General features: G+C 52.0%; 1 protein-coding gene across 1 annotated transcript in view; it reads left to right on the top strand.

The window, feature by feature from the left end:
• Positions 1-18,416, top strand: part of LOC124656180 (2-dehydro-3-deoxyphosphooctonate aldolase 1-like) — a 29,959-nt gene extending 11,543 nt beyond the window's left edge. Inside the window, exons 11-12 of the mRNA XM_047194971.1 lie at positions 18,220-18,294; positions 18,409-18,416. Of these exons, the coding sequence (XP_047050927.1) occupies positions 18,220-18,294; positions 18,409-18,416 (83 nt within the window). The remainder of the gene's footprint in view (positions 1-18,219; positions 18,295-18,408) is intronic.
• The last annotated feature ends 2,625 nt before the right edge of the window (positions 18,417-21,041 follow it).

Raw genomic sequence — 21,041 nt, 5'->3', positions numbered from 1 at the left:
GTCGGCACAAGGTGGCCTCGGCACAGCCTGCCTCGCCGTCGGCACAGTAGGTAGCCCGACGGTGGGATGTTGCCGTCGGCACAGTTGCCGTCGGCCCCTTCGTCGTGGGCCCCACGACGCCCAAACGGCCGTTAGCCCAGCCCATCTTACGTGCCGACGGCCGGGCCGTCGGCCCGACCTCATCGCTCGGACAACCGGAGCATGCCACGCGTCCCCCGTTCAGCTACGTGCCGACGGCCAAGCCGTCGGCCCGGCCTCGTCGGCCCCGGCCGCGTCGCGGCGCCGCGCACGGCGCTGGCCGCCTACCTTCTGTGCCGACGGCATAGCCGTCGGTGCCGGCTCTGCCATTTGGCACATCCAGGTGGCTGTGCCGACGGCTATGCCGTCGGCACAGACCATACCATTTGGCTTTCCGCTCCATTTTCCAGCACAGCACAGCACGCACAACAAAATTAGCAGTAATATACATTGAAATGCATCACAAATATTGCACAACACATAATCATCATCGTCATCATATCAAACGTAGCAACAACATCATCGTGATACAAATATGTGGCATGTAGCACACACGATCATCATACATCGTCAACACATGGCACACATGATCGACACACACCCACTAGACACCTAGCTAAGGGGGAACTAAGATCAGGGGGTCCAACCAAGTTCCTGACTTGTAAATTCAGGCGTCCGGCCTTTGTCAAGGTAGACCGAAGTAGAACCATGGCCTGAACCATCGCCGACGGGAGAAAAACCCGAAGCACCGGGAGAATGGCGGCGGGGTGCATCGGTGTGCCCTCGCGCGACGAACCGGGAGAGGGTCGGTTCCGCGAACTTCCCGTGCCCTACATGTTTGACAAGAGTTAGCATCTTAGACATGCGAAAGGAAAGCGGTGAAAGCAGCTTAGACAATGGTTAGGCACGGGACTTACCGGAGTCCGTGCGTAGTATGTGGCCGCGAAAGCTTCCTCGATGGGCACACGGAGTCGGCCCCGGCCTAGGCTGGCTCCTCGGCCGGAAGTGCGATCCTCTCTCCGGTCAAGAAGAACGTCCCGAGCGCCCGCAAGATAGTTTAGATGTCAAGCGCTGCGAGATATAAAAAAAGGGGAGGTGGGACTTGTCATGTCTTCGAACCATAAAAGATTGGAACTTACACGACTCGTCGCCTCACGGTACTCTTCCCAAGCCGCTCTCTTGAGGTCCCACTCTGCTACAACCGTCAAATACTTCTCATAAGCGGCCGCGTGAGCGGCCTCAAAGTGAGCCTACAATTTCCAAGAAAAGGAGTCATGTCAATTTAGCCATTCGGGGATGAATGTTGGAAAGAAGATGGAAATGAGAAAACTTACATCCGTACGACGGTGTCGAGGAGGCGCGACCGGTGGGTCGCCGGTGGTGAGGGTAGACCTGATCTGCGTGAGGGTCCTCTGCGGCTTGATCACCCCACTAAGAAGCTTCGTGCGGCCATGCTCCGCGCCGCTCCCCGCCACCATAATCGCCGTCAAGTCGGTCTCTGCTCAATAGGATCATCCACCTCCGGATGAAGACCCTTGAACACCGAGCAGTACTTCTCCAACTCCTCTTCGGCATAGCCGAAGTACTCGAGCAGCGAGGGCCGAGGCTGGCTCGGATCGGGCTGCTTCGGTTTCATCTTACGCCACCCTCCCACCTCGGTGAGAGGCTCCCCGAGTTCCGCCTCCCGCACGACAAGATAAATGTTATGTGTATCAAGTAGTAATATGAGGGGAAATAAATGCAAGTTGTTCCATGTATATATGTACCTTGTGCTTCCTGTAGCGCTCGGTCTTGCGGCTTCCCGCCTTGTGTGTTCCTCCAGTGCCCCGGTTTGCCTTGTTGCACGCTCTCTTGGCGTTGAAGTCGGCGTCTTCGCCAATCCACCTCGCTACCAAGGCCTCAAATGCGTCTTCCTTATTCTCGCACCATAGGGGCATAACCTGAAAAACCATAACTCATTTGAAGAACACATAATGCAATCCCAACTATGCGGCAACATAGAGTCTCATTGAATATTTACTTACCTTCAAGTAATCTTCCTTTGTCGGTGAGGATCCTCCACGATATTGTCGGCTTTCTTGACCCTCGTGCCTGCTCGGCCTTGAAGTGCCCAATGCGGGTATGCTTCGATTGTACCACTTGTTGCCTTGTCAACCTCGACAAGCCCTAGTCGGTACCGCCTTCCCTTGCTCAACCATATCATCGGGCACCTTATAATGGGTACGCAATCATGCATAAGAATAATTGTGAGAGAGACATGAGTTAGCATAGTGTGGTCATCAACTATGAAGTAAACTCGAGAAGCATGCTTTACCCAAAACTTGGTGTACACGGCGTCGAAGGCTGTCCCAAAGCCCGGGCAAGGAGCTGCCTCATAGTCCGCCCAAGTCTCGGCTAGCTTCTTCTCGCCGCCGGGGACCGAGTGTAAAAGCCCGGCCGATGCTGCCTAATAAGAGCTCCAATCATGCTCGACGAGCTGGCGAACCCCCTTGTCATATGTCCAATTGCTGCACAATAATCAAAACATTAGTATGCCAATCGGTTATGCACAATAATGAAAACATTAGTACATAGCAAAATGAATCTAAATGTTCAAAATTAAACTTACTCTTTTTCGTTCGGGATGATGAGGGCTTTCGCATCCTGGCTAGTAGGCTCCCTCCTCTCATCAGGGACTTGCGCTTCACCACGAATGCGCAACTTCTTCGGCGCCATCTCCCTCTCCGCCTCCTCGTCACCGCCCCTCCACCTCCATCTCCACCTCCATCTCCACCTCCATCTCCCCCTCGATGAACTGTGTGTGAGCGGACTGGGAAGCCACGTCGCCAGAAGCAGAGGGTATGTCACCAAGGAAAGGTCCACCTCGTCCTCGTCCTCCACCTCCACCTCGTCCTCGTCCTCCACCTCCGCCTCCGCCTCGTCCTCCAGCTCGTCCTCCACCTCCACCTCGTCCTCCACCTCCACCACGTCCTCCACCTCCACCTACACCTCCACCTCCACCTCCACCTCCACTACGTCCTCCACCTCCACCTACACCTCCACCTCCAACTCCACCCGTGTCATCGTCCGCGTAACGCGAGCTGGCACACGTTGGTCTTCCACTTCTAGAGTGGTCCCGGTGAACTTCTGTTGGCTCATACTCTTCAAAATGGAGTTCATGGATTGCTTGCTTCCGCTCATATTGATCAATCACCTGCATTGACAAAGAGTAAACAAGTAAGCATTCATGCCTTAATAAAATGTAGACACTAAGCAAAAAAAACATATGGCGAAGCATGTTGAAAAATAGATACTAAGCATAAGAAGCATATTGAAAAATAGATACTAAGCATAAGAAGCATATTGAAAAATAGATACTAAGCATAAGAAGCATATTGAAAAATAAATACTAAGTATAAGAAGCATATGGAAAAATAGATACTAAGCATAAAGGCATAAAGGACCCTCACCTCGAATCATCACTATCATAATGAGGCATTGGGTTCTCATAACGAGGCATTGGGTTCTCATTTTCACTATCACTATCGAGTATCATGTGAGTAATGAGGTTGGGTGGGAATGTCCGGTGGAGGCTCATCATTGAACCCATTGCCCTCATGTAACTTGGTGAGCATTTGTATGTCCTTTAGGTCCACCTTTGTTTCACCATGAAGATGTGCCTCGTTCTCGAGGTCCTCAAGACCAATTTCTATTTCGAAATCCCCAAAGTTCTATTGCTCTTGATAACAAATTCCCTCGTATGTTACAGGGTCAATGTTGTTGTAATCCTCGTCGGAGGGCATGGGTAGCTTACCATGTGGTGATACCTTGAACACGACTTCCCAGCCTTTGAGGTACTCCTTTTGACATGGGTAGGGCAAATAATAAACTTGCTTGGCTTGGTGAGCCACAACAAAGACATCGGCTCCGCTATAGCGAGGTTGAAGGCCTAACTTCAACTAACCCAATGGAAGGAGTGCTTCTCTGTCCAACTTGTGGGTCGAACCAGTGGCATTTGAACACAACGAGATTGAGTTGTATGTTTGTCCTATTGAATGTCAGCTCGTATACATTCTCTAACCTTCCGTATTATTCTATGTCATCGGATCCTTTGGTGAAGACCCCAGTATTTATAGTTTTTGGGTTAGGCCGATTCTTCGGTGATACTACGTATGGAAGCGATACCCATTCACATCGTACTTCTCATACATTGAGATTCTACGGTTGCAACCACAGGAAACACATCTCGGCTCATCCGTCATCTCAACGTTGGGATCACCTCCCTACAAATTCAGTTCAAATTGTTTCTTTGCATTAGTTACGTGTAATAAGAGGGACAAGTCACGGATTGCAAAAGTATTGGCTAAAAGGGACTTGTTAGAAATTACTTTTTCGTAGAACCAATCCAGGAATTTTTTCTTTCCGGGACGACTCTCTTTCAAAAGAATCTCCATCTCCGCATCAGAGGGATCCGTCGATCTCGTCCAATATTCATCCTTGTATTGGCTAAAAGGGAGAAAAAACGTATTAGACCAAAATCGAGTTACTAATTGCAAAGTAATTTGTTCACCATTTTACCTTATGAATTTGAGCACTTCTTGCATGTTCGTAACCACATAAAACATTATGCAATCTTTCTCTTCCTTTGTCAAGATGCCCTTTTTAGAGGCACCAGCCTTGCCACCGTGACATTTGAAGAGGAGGAGCTTGGGGTCATGCTTGGGCTCATCGATATTGTACCGAGATATCGGGTTATGCATAGTGGGAACATCATCCGCATAGTACGTTGTCGTGGCGTCTGCCATCTCCCGGAGTAGTTGCCTCAGCTATGCATGATTCAATCTTATTTTTGTTGCCACATTTGTTTCGAATATACTTGAACTCTCTCTCAATACAAAATTGCCAACGATATCGCACCGGTCCACCCAAGAGTGCCTCGTTCGCAAGATGCACAATGAGATGTAACATCGGAGTAAAGAAACCTGGTGGAAAGATCATCTCTAACTTGCATAACAACTCCGGCACTTGATCATGCAACTTCGCAATCACCGACTCACATATCCGCTTAGCACGGACCGTGCGGAAGAAATGGCTCAACTCCGCAAGCACTCGCCGGACATGCTCGGGAGATACCCTCGAACCATCACCGGCATCAGTCGCTCAATCCATATATGATAGTCGTGACTCTTGAGCCCGTTTTCTTTTCCTGTTGTAAGATTGACTCCCTTACTCATATTCGAACAATAGCCATCTGGGAACATAATGGCGTATTTCAGCCACATCATTGCCTCCTTCTGGAGACTATCAAGCACGTAGTTGGCATGCGGCTTGACCCAATTTTTTCTATTGCCCTCAGGAGTATGCATGTGTAGTCTTTGCCTGTCACATAGATTCTCAACATCGACTCTAGCCTTGACATTATCCTTTGTCTTGTCAGGAATGTTCAGGACGGTGTTAAAAACAGACTCCCCCACATTCTTTTCGGTGTGCATCATATCGATGTTATGGGGAAGTTCGAGATCCTTGTAATACTCGAGCTGCGTTAAGCTCGGCACGTGAGTCCAGTTGTGTGTCTCACCATATCCCACATATGTTTTGCCGGGTTCTTTACTACGTTTGGAGAGCACGTAGCTCACCATCAACGGTTTCACCATTGAACTTTGGTATCGTTTCTTCTTCACGCACAACTTTGCCCTTTGTGAAGTTCTTTTTGTCTCCTCCGAACCGATGCCCTCTTTTGAGGTACTTTCGATGTTTGTCAAATGCGACATATTTGCGACCCGCATTCAGCCAAATGAACTCCAATCGGTGCCTGCACACTGGGCATGGAAACCTACCAGCTGTACAATGCCCGCAAAATAGAGCGTACCCAGGTAGGTCGTGCATGGAATATTGGAACCAAACTTTCATGACAAAGTTTGTCTTCGTTGCTCGGTCGTATGTCAAGGTCCCATGGTGCCAAGAGTGGTGCAAATCATCCACAAGCGGTTGCATGAATACACTCAAATTCTTCCCCGGGTAATCGAGGCCCTGGAATGATCATCGACGGGAATATGGTCTTCCTTTGCATAAGGACTCCGGGAGGGAGATTGAGCGGAATAACAAACACGGGCCAACGAGTTGTACGCGGATGCTGACATACCATATGGATTGAATCCATCGGTTGCTATCGCAATTCGACATTCCGAGCATCATTTGCCTTATCGGGGTGTTTTGCATCGAAGTTCGCCATGCATTACCATCAGATGGATGTCCCATATTTAGCCATCCGTTCTCGTCCATGTAACTCAACCCCCTCTAATACCACGTCATTTGTTTGGCAGAATCCTCGGACATGTAAAACCGCTGGATTCTTTTTATGAATGGGAGATAACGAAGAATCTTCACGGCGACTTTTGTCTGCACCTTCTCACCATTAGCTCTGGTTATTTCATGATACCTAGAGGACCCACACTTGCTACAATATTTGTCATTCGCAAACTCTTTCCAAAACAAAAGACAGTTTTTGGGACAACAATCATACTTCACATAATCCATGCTGAGCGCTTTCAACATTTTCTTTGCTTGCATACATGGTTTTAGGCGGACAATGGCCTTCGGGCAACATGTTACCAATCTGTTACCAGATTTTTTCAAAGCATGCACGGGTGTTGTCGAGCCGGGCCTTGTCGGCTAGTACTTGCGCGATGGCATCGAGCTGAGAAATTTTGCACCCTCGTATAGAGGCCTCTTAGCCGCAGCCATCATATCATAGAAGGCCTTTGCGGTAGGCTCGGGTTCCTCCGGTTCCGGCGGTTCCTCCGGTTCGGCGGTCCCTCCGGTTACGGCGGTTCCTCCTGTTCGGCGATTCGGCATGTAGGCATCGTGGAGATCATCTAGCAAGTATCTAATCCCATCGTCCTCATTGCCATCGATTCGCTGCCTCATCACCTCACCTATGTCACGTTCGTATCGAGCAAAGTCGACACACGTGACGTAATCGAGCATGTACCCATTCAACCAAAGATGTTTAGTCATATCATCCTTTCCGTGACGATGACGCCTCTTGCAACGAGCGCAAGGGCAACTTGGACGAACGCCGACTTTGAACCACGCGCTAACTCCTTCACTAATAAATTGGTCTTCCATACCCACTCTTCGTCATTTCGGTCGAACTAGCACGGCCACTTGTACATCCACTCATTATCAGCCATCCTCTCGCTTGATTGGGAGACAAACAACAAATAGTACCATGAAATTAAATGCATCATATTTTTATTTATTTTACCGGGCGAAACGCATGCATCAACCTACATCTCTACTAGGTGGGCTCCTAGCAGCCGCCGGATCCGTAGTTGGCTACGTTCTCCATGCTCTACCTCGGTCCAAGTCAGAATTTCGGCAGCACCTCCCCGCTCGCTCTCCCGATACACGTCTCGGCAAAAAGCCGAGAGGATGTGCATCCGGAGAACAACGGGAGGCGCCGCCGAAATCCCGACTCGGACCGGAGTAGAACATGGAAAACGTAGACAACTACGCATCCGCCGACTCGTCCGTAAATGCCGCAAGCGTTACGGTTGAAAATATGCCGACCACTAATGCATATTTATCCGCGTAACGCTCGCGGACGGGAAGTGACACCTAGGTTACGCAACTTTACTTGAAAAATGAATCTAGTGATGTAAAAATATGGAGGAGGTGGAGTTTTAGCTCACCCTCGGCGATGTCGGCGACCGTCTCGAATCGCGTCAAGCGCGAGGGACCCGGGTCGTCACGCCATCGGCCTAGTTTAGACAACAACAAATTCAAATTGTTAAAATCATATTTCTATTTCCATTTTGCTATTTTCCATTTCTATTTGCTATTTTCCATTTTCTATTTCTATTTGCTATTTTCCATTTTCTATTTCGATTTGCTATTTTCCATTTTCTATTTCTATTTGCTATTTTCCATTTCTATTTCTATTTTCTATTTTCCATTTCTATTTTCCATTTCTATTTCTATTTCCTATTTTCCATTTCTATTTCTATTTTCTATTTTCCATTTCAAATTGCAACAAATAATTAGTAAAATGCAAAAAAAATTACCTACTAGTGAGGCAGGGGCGGATCCGGGGAGGCGCGGGCGCGGCAGGGGCGGAGCAGGGGAGGCACGGCCGACGAGCAGCAGCCGGCGGCGCGGCAGAGGCGGAGCGAGGGAGGCACGGGGCGCGAGGTTGGGGGAGGCGGCGACGGCGCGCGGGGTTGGAGGAGGCGGCGACGCACGGGGTGGGGGGGGGCGGCGGTGGCGCGCGGGGTTGGGGGAGGCGACGGCGGCGCGCGGGTTGGGGAGGCAGCGGTGGCGCGCGGGGTTGGGGGAGGCGACGGCGGCGCGCGGGGTTGGGGGAGGGCAGTGGCGGCGCGCGGGGTTGGGGGAGGGCAGTGGCGGCGCGCGGGGTTGGGGGAGGGCAGTGGCGGCGCGGTGAGGAAGAGGAGCGGCGGCCTCGGGGAGGAAGAGGGGGCGGCGGCGACGGTGAGGAGGAGGGGACGGCGGCGACGGTGAGGAGGCCGGCGGGGAAGGGGTCGGGGGCACGCGGGGTGGAGGAGCTAAGGGTGGCGGCTGAGAGCTGAGGCCACGGGGTCGGCTGCGTGCGTGCTCGGTCAGCCCGACCAAAAGTTAACCAACCTTACCTGTGCCGACGGCTAGCATTTTTTTTTATTTTTTTTTCTATTCAGGACTAAAATCAAGTATTTTTATTTCTATTTCTATTTCTATTTGCAGTGGTTATTTTTATTTCTATTTCTATTTTTCTTTTTCTTTTTTCCTTTTTATTTCTTTATTTACTTTTGCAGTGGTTGCTAGGAGCTGAGCGCGCGGGGTGGAGGAGCTGAGGGTGGCGACACATAAAATGACGCCACGCGGTTATTTTTATTTCTATTTCTATTTCTTTTTTTTTCTTTTTTTTCTTTTGCAGTGGTTGCTACGACACATAAAATGACGCCACGCGGCTCCGCGCGATTTTATGACTTCGTTTACTTCGCCAACTGTGCAAAACGGGGCCGCCGGGACATGCGGTATGGCCGTGCCGGGCGCGCGGTTGCACCCGTCCGCCAACGCGCGAAACGGAAAACATTTAGCACATAAAATGACGCGTCATAGACCTAAAACCATTTTTCCCTCCATTTATTGAGCGAAGGAAAGTGTCGCCCGGTTCAAATCCGGTCGGTTTCCAGCGGATTCGGCGGGACACCGCAGAAGCGGGAGGGATTCCCAGATGGCTACCGCGCGCATATGGCATGTGATAGGTGCTGCGTAGGAGGTATCCTACCGCTGCGCGGAGGTCCCGCGCAATACTGAAATGCGCACCATGTAGCTGCTTCACAAAAAAAAGCCCTTCCGGCACCCCGAAAATGGAAAAACCGTCGCCCGTGGTTCGGATTGGAAATCCGCGACCGGGGCCTTGCTTCCCATCCTAGGGCCCACGCACGTGCCAAATATGGCCTCGTTCCGACAAACTATGTGGTGAAACGGGCCGTTTCCTACTCATTTCCCCTAAAAGCCATTGAACTCCGGACGTGATAGCCCTGTTCGTGAAGGGGTTTTCAAGATAATTGCCGTATCCCAGTTCCGTCTTTGCAGGTGGTTGCTAGGACACATAAAATGACGCCACGCGGCTCCGCGCGATTTTATGACTTCGTTTACTTCGCCAACCGTGCAAAACGGGGCCGCCGGGACATGCGGTATGGCCGTACGGGCGCGCGGTTGCACCCGTCCGCCAACGCGCGAAACGGAAAACATTTAGCACATAAAATGATGCGTCATAGACCTAAAACCATTTTTCCCTCCATTTATTGAGCGAAGGAAAGTGTCGCCCCAGTTCAAATCCGGTCAGTTTCCAGCGGATTCGGCGGGACACCGCAGGAAGCGGGAGGGATTCCCAGATGGCTACCGCGCGCATATGGCATGTGATAGGTGGTGCGTATGAGGTATCCTACCGCTGCGCGGAGGTCCCGCGCAATACTGAAATGCGCACCATGTATCTGCTTTACAAAAAAAGCCCTTCCGGCACCCCGAAAATGGAAAAACCGTCGCCCGTGGTTCGGATTGGAAATCCGCGACCGGGGCCTTGCTTCCCATCCTAGGGCCCACGCACGTGCCAAATATGGCCTCGTTCAGACAAACTATGTGGTGAAACGGGCCGTTTCCTACTCATTTCCCCTAAAAGCCATTGAACTCCGGACGTGATAGCCCTCGTTCGTGAAGGGTTTTTCAACATAATTGCCGTATCCCAGTTCCGTCTTTTGCAGTGGTTGCTAGGACACATAAAATGACGCCACGCGGCTCCGCGCGATTTTATGACTTCATTTACTTCGCCAACTGTGCAAAACGGGGCCGGCGGGACATGCGGTATGGTCGTACCGGGCGCGCGGTTGCACCCGTCCGCCAACGCGCGAAACGGAAAACATTTAGCACATAAAATGACGCGTCATAGACCTAAAACCATTTTTCCCTCCATTTATTGAGCGCAGTTCAAATCCGGTCAGTTTCCAGCGGATTCGGCGGGACACCGCGAGGAAGCGGGAGGGATTCCCCGGATGGCTACCGCGCGCATATGGCATGTGATAGGTGGTGCGTAGGAGGTATCCTACCGCTGCGCGGAGGTCCCGCGCAATACTAAAATGCGCACCATGTAGCTACTTCACAAAAAAAAGCCCTTTCGGCACCCCGAAAATGGAAAAACCGTCGCCCGTGGTTCGGATTGGAAATCCGCGACCGGGGCCTTGCTTCCCATCCTAGGGCCCACGCACGTGCCAAATATGGCCTCGTTCCGACAAACTATGTGGTGAAACGGGCCGTTTCCTACTCATTTCCCCTAAAAGCCATTGAACTCCGGACGTGATAGCCCTGTTCGTGAAGGGTTTTTCAAGATAATTGCCGTATCCCGGTTCCGTCTTTTGCGGTGGTTGCTAGGACACATAAAATGACGCCACGCGGCTCCGCGCGATTTTATGACTTCGTTTACTTCGCCAACTGTGCAAAACGGGGCCGCCGGGACATGCGGTATGGCCGTACCGGGCGCGCGGTTGCACCCGTCCGCCAACGCGCGAAACGGAAAACATTTAGCACATAAAATGATGCGTCATAGACCTAAAACCATTTTTCCCTCCATTTATTGAGCGAAGGAAAGTGTCGCCCCAGTTCAAATCCGGTCAGTTTCCAACGGATTCGGCGGGACACCGCAGGAAGCGGGAGGGATTCCCAGATGGCTACCGCGCGCATATGGCATGTGATAGGTGGTGCGTAGGAGGTATCCTACCGCTGCGCGGAGGTCCCGCGCAATACTGAAATGCGCACCATGTATCTGCTTCACAAAAAAAAGCCCTTCCGGCACCCCGAAAATGGAAAAACCGTCGCCCGTGGTTCGGATTGGAAATCCGCGACCGGGGCCTTGCTTCCCATCCTAGGGCCCACGCACGTGCCAAATATGGCCTCGTTCCACAAACTATGTGGTGAAACGGGCCGTTTCCTACTCATTTCCCCTAAAAGCCATTGAACTCCGGACGTGATAGCCCCGTTCGTGAAGGGTTTTTCAACATAATTGCCGTATCCCCAGTTCCGTCTTTTGCAGTGGTTGCTAGGACACATAAAATGACGCCACGCGGCTCCGCGCGATTTTATGACTTCATTTACTTCGCCAACTGTGCAAAACGGGGCCGCCGGGACATGCGGTATGGCCGTACCGGGCGCGCGGTTGCACCCGTCCACCAACGCGCGAAACGGAAAACATTTAGCACATAAAATGACGCGTCATAGACCTAAAACCATTTTTCCCTCCATTTATTGAGCGAAGGAAAGTGTCGCCCCAGTTCAAATCCGGTCAGTTTCCATCGGATTCGGCAGGACACCGCAGGAAACGGGAGGGATTCCCAGATGGCTATCGCGCGCATATGGCATGTGATAGGTGGTGCGTAGGAGGTATCCTACCGCTGCGCGGAGGTCCCGCGCAATACTGAAATGCGCACCATGTAGCTGCTTCACAAAAAAAGCCCTTCGGCACCCCGAAAATGGAAAAACCGTCGCCCGTGGTTCGGATTGGAAATCCGCGACCGGGGCCTTGCTTCCCATCCTAGGGCCCACGCACGTGCCAAATATGGCCTCGTTCCGACAAACTATGTGGTGAAACGGGCCGTTTCCTACTCATTTCCCCTAAAAGCCATTGAACTCCGGACGTGATAGCCCTGTTCGTGAAGGGTTTTTCAAGATAATTGCCGTATCCCAGTTCCGTCTTTTGCAGTGGTTGCTAGGACACATAAAATGACGCCACGCGGCTCCGCGCGATTTTATGACTTCATTTACTTCGCCAACTGTGCAAAACGGGGCCGCCGGGACATTCGGTATGGCCGTACCGGGCGCGCGGTTGCACCCGTCCGCCAACGCGCGAAACGGAAAACATTTAGCACATAAAATGACGCGTCATAGACCTAAAACCATTTTTCCCTCCATTTATTGAGCGAAGGAAAGTGTCGCCCCAGTTCAAATCCGGTCAGTTTCCAGCGGATTCGGCGGGACATCGCAGGAAGCGGGAGGGATTCCCAGATGGCTACCGCGCGCATATGGCATGTGATAGGTGGTGCGTAGGAGGTATCCTACCGCTGCGCGGAGGTCCCGCGCAATACTGAAATGCGCACCATGTAGCTGCTTCACAAAAAAAGCCCTTCCAGGCACCCGAAAATGGAAAAACCGTCGCCCGTGGTTCGGATTGGAAATCCGCGACCGGGGCCTTGCTTCCCATCCTAGGGCCCACGCACGTGCCAAATATGGCCTCGTTCCGACAAACTATGTGGTGAAACGGGCCGTTTCCTACTCATTTCCCCTAAAAGCCATTGAACTCCGGACGTGATAGCCTCGTTCGTGAAGGGTTTTTCATGATAATTGCCGTATCCCAGTTCCGTCTTTTGCAGTGGTTGCTAGGACACATAAAATGACGCCACACGGCTCCGCGCGATTTTATGACTTCATTTACTTCGCCAACTGTGCAAAACGGGGCCGCCGGGACATGCGGTATGGCCGTACCGGGCGCGCGATTGCACCCGTCCGCCAACGCGCGAAACGGAAAACATTTAGCACATAAAATGACGCGTCATAGACCTAAAACCATTTTTCCCTCCATTTATTGAGCGAAGGAAAGTGTCGCCCAGTTCAAATCCGGTCAGTTTCCAGCGGATTCGGCGGGACACCGCAGGAAGCGGGAGGGATTCCCAGATGGCTACCGCGCGCATATGGCATGTGATAGGTGGTGCGTAGGAGGTATCCTACCGCTGCGCGGAGGTCCCGCGCAATACTGAAATGCGCACCATGTAGTCGCTTCACAAAAAAAAGCCCTTCCGGCACCCCGAAAATGGAAAAACCGTCGCCCGTGGTTCGGATTGGAAATCCGCGACCGGGCCTTGCTTCCCATCCTAGGGCCCACGCACGTGCCAAATATGGCCTCGTTCCGACAAACTATGTGGTGAAACGGGCCGTTTCCTACTCATTTCCCCTAAAAGCCATTGAACTCCGGACGTGATAGCCCTGTTCGTGAAGGGTTTTTCAACATAATTGCCGTATCCCAGTTCCGTCTTTTGCAGTGGTTGCTAGGACACATAAAATGACGCCACGCGGCTCCGCGCGATTTTATGACTTCATTTACTTCGCCAACTGTGCAAAACGGGGCCGCCGGGACATGCGGTATGGCCGTCACGGGCGCGCGGTTGCACCCGTCCGCCAACGCGCGAAACGGAAAACATTTAGCACATAAAATGACGCGTCATAGACCTAAAACCATTTTTCCCTCCATTTATTGAGTGAAGGAAAGTGTCGCCCCAGTTCAAATCCGGTCAGTTTCCAGCGGATTCGGCGGGACACCGCAGGAAGCGGGAGGGATTCCCAGATGGCTACCGCGCGCATATGGCATGTGATAGGTGGTGCGTAGGAGGTATCCTACCGCTGCGCGGAGGTCCCGCGCAATACTGAAATGCGCACCATGTAGCCGCTTCACAAAAAAAAGCCCTTCCAGGCACCCGAAAATGGAAAAACCGTCGCCCGTGGTTCGGATTGGAAATCCGCGACCGGGGCCTTGCTTCCCATCCTAGGGCCCACGCACGTGCCAAATATGGCCTCGTTCGACAAACTATGTGGTGAAACGGGCCGTTTCCTACTCATTTCCCCTAAAAGCCATTGAACTCCGGACGTGATAGCCCTGTTCGTGAAGGGTTTTTCAAGATAATTGCCGTATCCCAGTTCCGTCTTTTGCAGTGGTTGCTAGGACACATAAAATGACGTCACGCGGCTCCGCGCGATTTTATGACTTCATTTACTTCGCCAACTGTGCAAAACGGGGCCGCCGGGACATTCGGTATGGCCGTACGGCGCGCGGTTGCACCCGTCCGCCAACGCGCGAAACGGAAAACATTTAGCACATAAAATGACGCGTCATAGACCTAAAACCATTTTTCCCGCCATTTATTGAGCGAAGGAAAGTGTCGCCCCGGTTCAAATCCGGTCAGTTTCCAGCGGATTCGGCGGGACATCGCAGGAAGCGGGAGGGATTCCCAGATGGCTACCGCGCGCATATGGCATGTGATAGGTGGTGCGTAGGAGGTATCCTACCGCCGCGCGGAGGTCCCGCGCAATACTGAAATGCGCACCATGTAGCCGCTTCACAAAAAAAGCCCTTCCGGCACCCCGAAAATGGAAAAACCGTCGCCCGTGGTTCGGATTGGAAATCCGCGACCGGGGCCTTGCTTCCCATCCTAGGGCCCACGCACGTGCCAAATATGGCCTCGTTCCGACAAACTATGTGGTGAAACGGGCCGTTTCCTACTCATTTCCCCTAAAAGCCATTGAACTCCGGACGTGATAGCCCTGTTCGTGAAGGGTTTTTCAAGATAATTGCCGTATCCCAGTTCCGTCTGTTGCAGTGGTTGCTAGGACACATAAAATGACGCCACACGGCTCCGCGCGATTTTATGACTTCATTTACTTCGCCAACTGTGCAAAACGGGGCCGCCGGGACATGCGGTATGGCCGTACGGGCGCGCGATTGCACCCGTCCGCCAACGCGCGAAACGGAAAACATTTAGCACATAAAATGACGCGTCATAGACCTAAAACCATTTTTCCCTCCATTTATTGAGCGAAGGAAAGTGTCGCCCCGGTTCAAATCCGGTCGGTTTCCGGCGGATTCGGCGGGACACCGCGAGAAGCGGGAGGGATTCCCAGATGGCTACCGCGCGCATATGGCATGTGATAGGTGGTGCGTAGGAGGTATCCTACCGCTGCGCGGAGGTCCCGCGCAATACTGAAATGCGCACCATGTAGCCGCTTCACAAAAAAAGCCCTTCCGGCACCCGAAAATGGAAAAACCGTCGCCCGTGGTTCGGATTGGAAATCCGCGACCGGGGCCTTGCTTCCCATCCTAGGGCCCACGCACGTGCCAAATATGGCCTCGTTCCGACAAACTATGTGGTGAAACGTGCCGTTTCCTACTCATTTCCCCTAAAAGCCATTGAACTCCGGACGTGATAGCCCTGTTCGTGAAGGGTTTTTCAAGATAATTGCCGTATCCCAGTTCCGTCTTTTGCAGTGGTTGCTAGGACACATAAAATGACACCACGCGGCTCCGCGCGATTTTATGACTTCATTTACTTCGCCAACTGTGCAAAACGGGGCCGCCGGGACATGCGGTATGGCCGTACCGGGCGCGCGGTTGCACCCGTCCGCCAACGCGCGAAACGGAAAACATTTAGCACATAAAATGACGCGTCATAGACCTAAAACCATTTTTCACAGTTTCTTCGGAAAACATTTAGCACATAAAATGACATCTGTATCTTCGGAAACCCTAGGGCGGGGACCCCGCAGATCTACCCCTATAGCTTTCTCCGTGTGACGGTGTAACAATGGATTTTTTTATTTGCTTTGGTTTGTTTAGGACATATGTACATGGGAAACCATAGGTTGGGCTTACTTTACCATAAAATAGGCTCCATTTTAGCCGTACCGGGAGTTTGCACATACGGATCCCGGATTTTCACCAAGTGTCTGGCCCATGTCTGCGAAAATCGTCAACGCCGGGTACATGCAAGGTTAGCCAAACCCTACATCACACTTGTGCACATATGCTAGGGACATATGCAAGTTTTTAAGCGGTTCCGACGCTCCGCTGATCCGTATCTTCGGAAACCCTAGGGCGGGGACCCCGCAGATCTACCCCTATAGCTTTCTCACGTGTGACGGTGTAACAATGGATTTTTTATTTGCTTTGGTTTGTTTAGGACATATGTACATGGGAAACCATAGGTTGGGCTTACTTTACCATAAAATAGGCTCCATTTTAGCCGTACCAGGAGTTTCCACATACAGATCCTGGATTTTCACCAAGTGCTTGGCCCATGTCCGTGAAAATCGTCAACGCCGGGTACATGCAAGGTTGGCCAAACCCTACATCACACTTGTGCACATATGCTAGGGACATATGCAAGTTTTTAAGCGGTTCCGACGCTCCGCTGATCTGTATCTTCGGAAACCCTAGGGCGGGGACCCCGCAGATCTACCCCTATAGCTTTCTTCGTGTGACGGTGTAACAATGGATTTTTTTATTTGCTTTGGTTTGTTTAGGACATATGTACATGGGAAACCATAGGTTGGGCTTACTTTACCATAAAATATGCTCCATTTTAGCCGTACCAGGAGTTTGCACATACAGATCCTGGATTTTCACCAAGTGCTCGATTTCTGACGACACACAATAATGATACACTTAAGAACTTGAGACCCACACACGTTACAAAGCACTTAAATAACTAGATCCACACACAAACCAAAACACTTAAAGAACTAGACCACACACAAACCAAAGCACTTAAAGAACTACACCCACACACGAAGCAAAGCACTTAAAAACTACACTACTAACACACAAACCAAAACACTTAAAAAACTAAACCCACACACGAACAAAGCACTTAACACTGGGTCGACACATGACCCGTTAGACACACGGACTCGACACACACACATACTAATCAGTTCTCGAAATCTTCGTCCTCGCTAGGGGTGTCCTCTGAAGCGGTACTTGAGAGGTACGAAAACCACCGTTCATCATTTTCCCCCCATGTCGACGCCTCTCCTTTGGCGTACTCCGCGTCATATTCGGCCCTCCTCTCGCCGCTTTCCCGCCCTCCTCTCTCTCCTGTACGCCCGCTTCTCCTTCCGGAATGCGCGCGTGGCCACGACGTCTCCGGGATGGTCTCTGCGCCACCTGTGCCATGAACTGCTCGTCCGCCTCGGTGGTATCAATCCGCCGCTGGCCTTCTCTGAACCGCTGCGCTTCACCCTCTGAGCGAAGTAGCGGCTCAGTAGAGAGACTCTAGGCTTCCGTCAGAGACCTGACCTCCGGGAAGTTCAATTCGTGGCGCGACGGGCCAAACCTCCAAGCCGCAACGTCGTATGCGCGGGCAGCAGCCTCCTTCGTGTAGAAGGTGTCGAGACACACACGCACACCACCGGCGGAGATTTCGGACGCGAAATGGCCCGCAGCCCGCTGGCGAACGCCGATGAAGCCCGTGTTGCTACGGCGACGAGGAGCCATCTCGACGGCAGCTGAGCTCAGAGGATTCTGTGGTGTTTTTTGGATGAGAGAGTAGATGAGGAGAGAAATGTTGCTGGTGATGTTAGTGTTGAGAAGACATGGCTATATATAGGACGACGAGGGCTGAAACGGCGGGAATAATTGGCGGGAGAGAATGGGCGCGAGAAGAATGACGGGAGGGAAGGAGCGGGGAGAAATGGCGGGAATGTTGGAGGAAAAATTGGCGGGACCCTGTGCCGACGGCCTGGCCGTCGGCCTACATAGGAAATGGCGCGAAAAGAATGGCGCGAAAAAGGGCGGGAAGAAGGAAAAATTGGCGGGGAAGGCGTGCCGACGGCCTGGCCGTCGGCCCACATCACGCCGTTTGCCACTGGCGACGCCGTTGTCGGTGGATGTCCGTGGCCCCACCATATGTCCATGTGCCGACGGCTAGGCTACGTGCCGTCGGCACAGACTGGGTTTGTGCCGACGGCTAAAGTGTGCCGACGGCGGCCGTCGGCTCTGGTGGTTCTGTGCCGACGGCCAGGCTGTGCCGACGGCCACTTTGCTGGGCTGACGGCGAGTGAGGCTGTGCCGACGGCGACCGTCGTCACAGATTCTGGCCGTCGGCACGTCGGCGGGTTCCCGTAGTGGTGGGGTTGCAAGTGGAGGTTTACGAGAACTAATACCATGCATCGCAAGGACTTCTGTTGCAGTTGGTGTTGATGGTATTTTCATGGAGGTAGATGAAGCTATCATGCTGCTTTTCTTTCCTTTTATCTTCCATCCACAATGGTATAGTAGTTTAAGGTTTATTATTTTGATTCATAATCATGTGACAGGTACATGATGATCCCATGAATTCACCGTGCGATGGGCCAACTCAATGGGTAACCTTTCCGTCACCGTTATGACATTTCCAATCGTGATATGTGATGTTATGCTCACTTATTACCTTTCTGCATTGTTTCTAGCCATTGCGCAATTTGGAGGAGCTATTGGAAGAACTCATTGTAATTGCTGTAAGTTTTTTTTACATCCTTACCTTAGTATAGTGAATCCTAATCTCTCTAATCTCACCATTTCTGTTTCTTTTTGTGAAGCGAGTCACCAAGGGAAAGAAGCCATTGAAGATCGATCTAACACCATTCAAGGAATGATTTGGCATGTCAGGTAGCAATAGCAGCGAATATATAATTTTGGCTCAGTAGTTTGTGATTCTGCTGTGCAATTGGATCGTGATAAACATCTGAAACCTGTGCCTGTGTTTGTATTTTATTACCCCTGTCATTAGAATTTGAAAATGAAATGATTTGATTTCTGTTGAGTGCACATAAAATGCAAACATGGCTCCCTTGGCTGCATATAGTCTTGAATTCACATCGATCCCCTGCGCCGGTTAACTTATGTTGTTTTTCTATAGCTGTGACAACCACCCACGTACGAGGTGTGCCCAGATTTAAACTGATAACCACTTGTATTTTAATAGTGCTTCCTACTTTACATACACGGTATGTTTCCTCACAATACTCCATGCACATGAGTACCGGATCCATCATCCACGTACAAGACAGTTGCTCTCTAATCTAAATTATTAGTGACTCCGGTTCTGCTAAAAGCAGCAACTACAATCTCCACGTTTCATCCTGGCTTCTTGCTATGAAGTTCCCCTGGCCTCTATACATGATGTCTTGTTTCCCTTATCAGACTGGGATACAGCTCTCCCAGTGGCTGTACCTGGAGCCGAATGTTCCTCCGGTGAGCCGGTACACAAACTGCAGGACAGCCCTCCGCGCGACAGAGTCCCACGCCCTGGCCATGCCCTCGATCGACCTGGGCTCCGGGAGTAGGCCGAGGGCGCGTCGAAATGCCATGTCCACCACACCTGGAAGCCCACTCCTCTGTTCTCCGTCGCTGTGAATCACCGGAGAGCTCCGGGGGTAATCACCGGGGACGAGCAGCTTCGTCGATATCTCAGACGCGCCGATGGCTGCCCTGAGCTTGAGGTCTGGTCCAAGCGACACCCCATTGTAGCAGAGCTCGATCACCGTGCCGTCAGCCTCTCCTGTGTGGTCCTCGCTGATGATGATGATGTGGGTCTCGACTAGCATGCTGCACGTGGCTCTGATATCGTCCAGCAGAGAGACCTCCTGCGTTTTCCGCCTCTTGCAGCTGCTTTCCCTGCTGGGTTCATCGTCAAACCACACGCAGCTGCTGCCGTCCGTGGTGCCCGACGTCGTCGTGTGGGGGAAGGCGCGCTTCAAGTTCACCCCCATATCACTGGCTAGTCTGCGAAGCGCCGACATTGATAAAGGCGTCTTTGCCGCTTCGACGGCTACCGGTGTTTCAGCTTCAGGCTTCACCGAGTCGTCCTCTGCTTGCTGAGCCGGCGACGTTCCAGCAGGACCAACGTTCTGTGTCAACTGCGGAGTTGCTTCTTCCTCTGTTGGATGCTCTTGCTGTGTCTCCTGGCAACACGTTCCACCGGCGAATGGTGCCGTATCGCTGGTAACAGGCGTAAGGCTGATGGCCACCGGTGCTTCAGCTACACGGTGCACCTCACTGTTCTCCGCTTCACCTGCCAACTGGCCGCTATGGTTTTGGTGCTGTGCCAATGGACTTTCAGCCGGAACATTTTGTGAAGAAGACTGCGACAAGGCCTCTGCTGCGGGTTGCTCTTCATGTTTCTGCAGGCTAACATCTGTGGCACCAGCATCAGTGATATTGACGACTCGAGGCAGCTCGTGACAGTTCTGCGACTGAAGCCCGGCGTTCCTCCTCGCATTGCGGGCTTTGCTTTCCCTGTAGAATTGCAGCAAACCATATAGGGAAGCTTGGCACATGTCGAAATGATCCTTGGCGTGCTCGGGTATGCTGCTTTTCTGGAGCTGCAGGAAGCCCAACACACAACTGATCCTTGTCATGACACTTGCCGCATTCTTGTATTGGTCCGCTTGCTCTTTAGGTAGTGACTTGAGCTCTTCGTCTGTCTTGCTCCGAGCGACACTTGCTCGCAGTGCTCGCTCGAACTCCATGAGCTCCGACAAGTGGGCATCCTTAAGGGAAGTAATCTTCTGAAACATGTCCTCCCTCCAATCCACTTGTACCGCAGACTGCTGGTTGATCTGTACCTGAGGATGGCCAAACTGCTGCGTGTTATGTCCTTCAGGATGCCCGATCTGCATAGTAGCAGCACTGGACTGCTGTCCTCCGTGAGTATGGTAGCTCTGCCTCAAATCTTGCTGATGATCCATCCTCATCAACTGCGGCCGTGGCTGCTGCGTGGAGTTATGCCTGGCCGGGCACTGAGTCTGAACCTGAGTTACCGCTGTCCGGTGGCGAGGATGGAGCAGCTGGACAACCGGTGTCACTGGAGTGGTGGACGTGGTATTTCGAGGCGCATGGTGCCACTGGGCCGCTGCCACCGGGGTGGCGAATGATGGCTGTGCTTGAATGTGTTGCACATGAGATGGCC

Source organism: Lolium rigidum, chromosome 5 (assembly GCF_022539505.1).
Source record: "Lolium rigidum isolate FL_2022 chromosome 5, APGP_CSIRO_Lrig_0.1, whole genome shotgun sequence".
NCBI classification, from domain to species: Eukaryota; Viridiplantae; Streptophyta; class Magnoliopsida; order Poales; family Poaceae; genus Lolium; species Lolium rigidum.
This window is presented reverse-complemented; position numbering and strand designations above follow the sequence as displayed.